This window comes from Rosa rugosa, chromosome 4, assembly GCF_958449725.1.
Source record: "Rosa rugosa chromosome 4, drRosRugo1.1, whole genome shotgun sequence".
NCBI lineage: Eukaryota > Viridiplantae > Streptophyta > Magnoliopsida > Rosales > Rosaceae > Rosa > Rosa rugosa.
The window spans coordinates 6,832,752-6,839,127 of NC_084823.1; the positions used below are offsets into that span (position 1 = coordinate 6,832,752).

At 37.8% G+C, this 6,376-nt stretch overlaps 1 protein-coding gene across 2 annotated transcripts; it reads right to left on the reverse strand.

Annotated features, from left to right (window-relative positions):
• Positions 1 to 1,725: 1,725 nt before the first annotated feature.
• LOC133741801 (protein DETOXIFICATION 16-like) lies at positions 1,726 to 5,843 on the reverse strand. Of its 2 annotated transcripts, XM_062169521.1 has the most exons (9): positions 5,526 to 5,843; positions 4,889 to 5,433; positions 4,710 to 4,796; positions 4,527 to 4,583; positions 4,184 to 4,422; positions 3,882 to 4,000; positions 3,180 to 3,782; positions 2,951 to 3,089; positions 1,726 to 2,132 (listed from the first exon to the last, which is right to left on the reverse strand). In XM_062169521.1, exons 1-7 carry the CDS (start codon positions 5,802 to 5,804, stop codon positions 3,459 to 3,461), a joined length of 1,650 nt encoding a protein of 549 aa, XP_062025505.1. In that variant the 5' UTR covers positions 5,805 to 5,843; the 3' UTR covers positions 1,726 to 2,132; positions 2,951 to 3,089; positions 3,180 to 3,458. The 2 variants fall into 2 exon arrangements, with proteins under 2 accessions (XP_062025505.1, XP_062025504.1); XM_062169520.1 differs by lacking the exon at positions 1,726 to 2,132 and having other exon boundaries at positions 2,852 to 3,089.
• Between the last annotated feature and the right edge of the window lie 533 nt (positions 5,844 to 6,376).

Genomic DNA, 6,376 nt, shown 5'->3' on the forward strand with positions numbered 1-6,376 from the left:
GAGGATTGAGGACTGATTTAGGGTAGAATGATGTTGGTACTGGTAGGATTCTTGAAGCCCATCATTTTTTGGTCTGTTTTTCAAGTTGCACTGTGATACAAAGTGAACATCCTAGTCGATTGATGTCTAGTGTTCAAGTTTATACTATTTTTATCACATTGGTGGATCATTACATATGACACATTGAATACTTAACCTTGTTGTACATGAGGCTATCCAACTAACTAGCTATTCTGCAACTTCATCTATTCTTGGATAATGTGGCTTTTGCATGGTTTGAAAAGAGGACCAGTAAACTGCACCAATCCTTAGAATCAAAGAATATTTTGGTTTTTATTATCAGCTCCTAGCATCCAAGCACATCCAAGCAATGTCTTTTTTTACACATCCATGTCCTTTGTTAATCGTACCAGCATGTTGAATTTATTTTGAATCTGTCAATTATTGCTTAACAACTCCAATTATAGCTTCAGTTGTGGCAAGATTCATTCTATATGAGACTTATAAAATTGCAGAAGTTACAGGTATGTAATATTTACTACTGTTGCTTCTTCTATTTTCATAGTAATGTTGCATGATGTGTAATATGTGTTAGGTACTTGGGTCCTTCATAAAGTTGTTAGCTTCTGAAAAGTTTCTTAGTTTAAATTTTGTTAGGCAGGGAGTGATTGCTTTGTTAACTGTCATTCATTTTTCAGGTCTTGCGTGCAGTTTCTTTGGCGTGCTTTTCATTTTTCGACAATTGCTTACTACACAATGTACAAAAGTGAGTTAACATAATCTATATTAGGCACTGGATGTGATGTTCTGAATATGTAGCAAGAGATTGATCAGAATCTGTTTTGCCCAACATTCATCAGAATCTGCTGCCAAAGAAGACTAGGAAAGGGAAGGGAGACATTGGATCAACGTCGCAAGAGTTTAGAGGTCTTATTTTGATTATAAATTTGGACCGATTGTTTCTAAACAAAAAATTAGGAAATTTTTGGTTAAAATATAATATGGTTTTTGGTATATTTGCATAGCGTTGTTGATGAATGGTTCATGTTTGTGATGGGAAGATCGATTGCTGTGTATAATGTGCTAAATGGCGATTGAAATTGTTCTTACTAAGTACTCCCAATTGGTAGCAACAAATACTGATTTGTTTACTAAATTCTAAACTTGATGATCAACCAAACAATCAAGGCAAAATAATCTTTCATGTCAATTTTACACACATAAAGCACAAGCTATATTTGAGTGACACTTCGCCATTGCTTTTATACTGACACCACTTATAAAAAGTCAGTTTACCAAACACGCAGCTATTTTGCTTTTCAGCCACTTATTCTCAGAAATAAGTAAAAACTAAGCACTGCCATACCAAGCACACCCTAAGATGTGTTGATTTATATTCTATATGTTGTTTTATGGTAAGTTTCTGTCAACTGTATTTCTTTTGTAATTTAATTTTTATGAGAGGCTTTTACCACAATCTATGTATGTTTCTTGTTGGGGGCTAAATGGTTGAGTGTGTTTGGGGTGAATTGTCGCCTCATTGGCTTCTTAGAGCAGTGGTTTGTGATGTGATTGAAAAATTATCAAGGTCACAAACTCTTTCAACCAATCTCCACCTTTAAAGAAAAAAAAAAATTGTACATTTATTGACAATGAATAGGTTGGTTTTTTTTTTTTTTTTTTTGAATAAAGGGCTGGTGCGGCTGCCCTCAAGCCTTGATTGATGAAACTATCGAATACAAGGGGGGGGGGGACATTGAGCCTAATCCTTGAGTACAATAAGCATCTAGAAAACATCCTGAAATACTATCATGAGTCCCTACCAAATAATTGTATTCAACTAGGCACCAACTAGCAAAGAGCACTCTTGGCGACTCTATTTGATTTGACATAACGGTGACATAACGGAAAGATAACTCAATATGTAACTCGATTACAATGTAGCATAATTACCGTAAGCACAACTTTCCTACTATGTTGCTGCCGGAGGATAAATCTGACGACACTTAGCTTCACCGTGCCACTAAGTTGGAGCAACCATTTGACAAAGTAAGGAACTCGCCGCATACCTAGAGCAGACAAGGCACGTTGAGTGCACAGACAAGCACGAAGCCCGACTAGCCCTACAAAATCTATGTAAGCATTACTCGCCTAAGGCGCAATTGAACTATAACATAAGAAACAACTAGAAAAATAAAACAGCTGTATTATAAAACAGGGCCTAACTGGGCCCAATCAGCAAAAAGGTCAAAACAGCCCACTAGCCAAACCCACAAGCCAATCACCAACGCCATCACCGTGGCCAAACCGGTCCGGTCGCTCCACCTCCTGTCCACCATCACCTCGGGCGGACAACCTCCGTCGTCGCACCATCGGCGCCCCACCCACCATGACCTCAGCCCATCAACCCATCTTCTGACATCCAAATCAGACCTGGAACTCGTGCGCAACCTCCCAGCGAAAAGAGGGAGCCAGGCGCCCAGGTTGTTGATTTAAGAGTATAACTGATCTTGCCAGTTTGCTTACTTTAACTGCTTTGTTCTTCTATTTTCGATTCAATTATGTTATTGGAACAAAGCAGACGAAACCCATGAGGCAGATGATGGCTTGCTTGTAAAGGTGGTGTTGTGAGGTGAATTTAGCATTAGCTTAAAGAAATAGAAGGCACAGATAAATTTAGCGCAAGTAAAATGGTTGAAGAAGACGGGAAAGTTATTTTACAAGGGTAGAAAGACTAGCTAATATAGGATGCATGCTCATTCTGAGTAATTCGTGCTTTCATATGAACAAGTTAAATTTCCCGTGTGAAGATCATATGATGAAACTGGCATAACAGGGCATACAAGTCCAGTGCAAAATCATATGAGGCTTGTAGCCTCATGGCTTTTTGATATGGAATGAAATGTCTTCCCGAGATGAAATAATTTTGTACATGATCAAGAAATAGAACCTTAACAATTGATTTCTTCAAAATTTTCAAACATGTCTCCAGAAGTCCAGATCTACATATGATCATCACCTATGCAACAGCTTTGCGATGCATCACCCCCGCTGATTGTGTTGTGCACCCTATCAGATGCTTTCTTCACCTATAAAAGGAAGTAAAATGGAAAATGAGATCTATTTTAACAATGAAACAGAGACTGCTATATGAAACATTACATAACAAGCTACTTTACTTCTTTATCCCAATCAGTCCGTAGGACTATAATTGCAAGAAACAGTGACTGCACACACTGTTGCGGGAAAGATGCGGAGCTGCTGCTGCGGGTTTTGATCAGAGATGAATTTTTCAGGGTCCTCTGTTTTGCCGCTGCGGGGTTTGGATTGGGCTGAACTGCTGTAGGTTTTGGACGAAGCTGCTGCTGCCGGAACGGATGGTAGTGTGCTTGAGTGAAGGTAACCAAAGGAACCCAAAGAACCGGAAAACAAAGAACCCGAAAAGAACAGTGACTGAATTAACGAAAAGAACCCGAAAGACAAAAAAACACGGCGGAACAGACAGAGTCCAAATTGGATCTCTGCTCTGATACCAAGTCAGAAAGAAGGAGAAGGTTGGGAATTTTCTGATATATTTCGATGTCAATCTTATACAGCATATATATACAAGTCTGATAAAACAACACTCCTACATCTAAGGCCTTAAAGCCGTGATTCCCTCCATAAATTCCTCCATGTTCTAAGGGACATGTAGTAGTGAGAAATGATACAAAGGTGGTACCTACCCTACATGCACTACTCACGTCAACACATAGCGCCAGGATAATTCCTATCCAAAGACCCTGTTAAGAACATTTTAGCTAAAAATTAGTACTTACTAGTATCAAACTATCAATCATATTTCCATGAAAGATTAGGAAACTACGAGGATATCATGTCACCTTCCCTCCGATGTGGAGGTTAAAAGCAAATAATACTCCAGTAGGAATGCCGATAACATAATAAGCTCCCAGATTAACATATGCACCAATCTTCTGCTGCCCACTTCCTCTTATGATACCTGAAATGTGAAGCAACTTATTTTCAATGAATCTGTTATAAAATCTTTTCTTTTCTTTTTTTTTAATGAGAAGACTTTGGAATAATTGTAAAACTGTTTTTGTTTTTGATTTTTTTTTTTTTGTTTTCTTCCTGAATTCGTTTAGATGCAGTTATGGAGAAGAATCTGTAGACATGGAGAAACCTGACAGAACAGACTGAGGCCCATCAACAAAGTGGGATATAGCAACTAAAATCAATATTTCTGCAGCATAGTTCACAACTTCTTTTTCACTGCTGTAACAGTAGCCCCAAACTCTTCGACCCAATATCATGACAGCAGCAACAACAATGCCTTCAGTAATAACAAGGCAAAGTGCAACACATGCTGCTAGACTCGCTAGTTGCGGTTGCCCAGCACCCAATTGATTTGAAACTCTTGTGCTATCGGACAATATATAGATGTAAATAAGAGATTAAAACTGGTAAGAGAAAAGTACGCGGTATATATATAAACTAATAAATGGTTAATGTAGGTTTAAACTCACCTTACTGCCCCACTAAATGCCAGGGGAATCATGTATGCCATTGCACATGTGTTAAGGCTGAGATATGTGATAATCAGTTAGTATCATAGTTTTGCTAGCTGCATATATTTTCAAGTTTAATCAGCTACCAATAAGGACTTCTATGTATTGTTCTTGAGTAACTATTAAGCATCAAATGCAAACCTGATTGACAGGACTGATGTTTCAAGTTTTGGATTCGGAAGCAAACCAGATACGAGGACCAACATTTCAAATGACCACATTTCTAAGCTGTATAAGGACATGAAAGCAACAAACCATACTAAGTGCTATTTATACTGTTTGGTAGCTCTCCAAAGTCAATATAGTCAAGTAAAAATTACCTGGACATTAAAGCTGAAGGGATAGATAGTTTTAGAAAAGTGGGAATTCCATGGAAGGCCTCCTTTGAGAATCCAGTCCATGTGTTCTTGCAAGAGGGAGAAATTCTGACATAAATAAACAAAAACAATGCATTGATCCAATAGGTGATGGCGTTTGCCACAGCAGCACCTCTAGATCCAAGGCTGGTCTTGTATACCATAACCCAACAGGTAAGCAAGTGCAGTAGTGTTGCAGTTCCTGTACTAGCAATCATCGGAATCACATTGTTTTGAGTTTGCAAGAATCTAGCATGACATTGTAGGATTGCATAAGCAAAAATGCAAGGTATCATCAAACGAGCATAATCTCCTGCAGCAGAGGATATCTCTGGATCTTGACCTAAGCACTGAAGAATATTGCCTGCATTAGCCCATATAATTGCAAGAGGAACGCTGACGAGCAAAAGAATAAGCATTGCCCTCTGCATATGTATACCAAGCATCCGATACTGTTTTGCTCCAAAGGACTGACCGCAGAAAGTGTCCAAGGCGCTACACATTCCCAGCTGTTTAACAAGTTAAGGGGAAATCAAGATATCACCATATGTGACAAGGAACACAATGAGCTGCAAATAACTTAGAGTAGAAGCCATCTTACTATCAAGCTCAAACCAGTGACTGAAGCGAATGAAGTAGCCATTGAAGCACCAGCGAGCGATAGCTCTCCAAGATGACCGACATACATGACTGAAATAACTTGCATACCAAATAGCAAGAAATTTGATGACACAAGCGGCCATATTAACAACAGCTGCTTCTTCACTTCCTCAAAAATCTCATCCTTGTTCAGGAATCCCTTTCTCGATTCAATAGCATGTTCTTGAGAATTAGGAATCAACAGTGATTCAAGATCATATCTTTCTTCTTCTACATCCATTGTATATATTTATCTTTTGCAAGGAGTAAAGTGTCGAGGGAATCAACTAATCTATGAAGAAAGAATTATATCATCATTTGATAAATAACCATATATTACAAGTTTTCCAAATACACACTGATCTTAAAATATGCTAGCTTTAATATATAGAGTGTGTCATTTCTCTAAGAAATGAAAATTGTGGCAGTGACAACAAACGATTACTATAATGTTTGATAGCAAAGCAATTTAACCATACAAATATACTTTATCCTCAACTTTTACCCCTCATCAGTCCAACTTTTCAAGTCATACATTGTTGGCTATCTTTCATCTTTCAATTACATAAATAATGATGAGCAAAACTAAAGCAAAATTGGGTCAGATCGATGCATGATATTCAGAATTTATCATTTTTGACTAAGGTGACAAACCCAAATTTCTCATTAATAATAGTGGGTTTCTTGCTAAAATTGAGATTCAGTCCATATGCATATTTATGATTACAAAATGCAGATTTATGCAGCATTTCCAACACTCGTCCCATAGTAAAATTGGCATAAAATGAGAAAAAAAAAAAAAAACAGAATGCT

Coding starts and splice junctions, on each gene's coding strand:
- LOC133741801 (XM_062169521.1), bottom strand. CDS start 5,804: ATGGATGTAGAAGAAGAAAGATATGATCTTGAATCACTGTTGATTCCT. Junction 4,423..4,526: donor GCATTTAGTGGGGCAGTAAG/GTGAGTTTAAAC, acceptor ATTGTCCGATAG/CACAAGAGTTTCAAATCAAT. Junction 4,001..4,183: donor GCCTCAGTCTGTTCTGTCAG/GTTTCTCCATGT, acceptor TTCACATTTCAG/GTATCATAAGAGGAAGTGGG.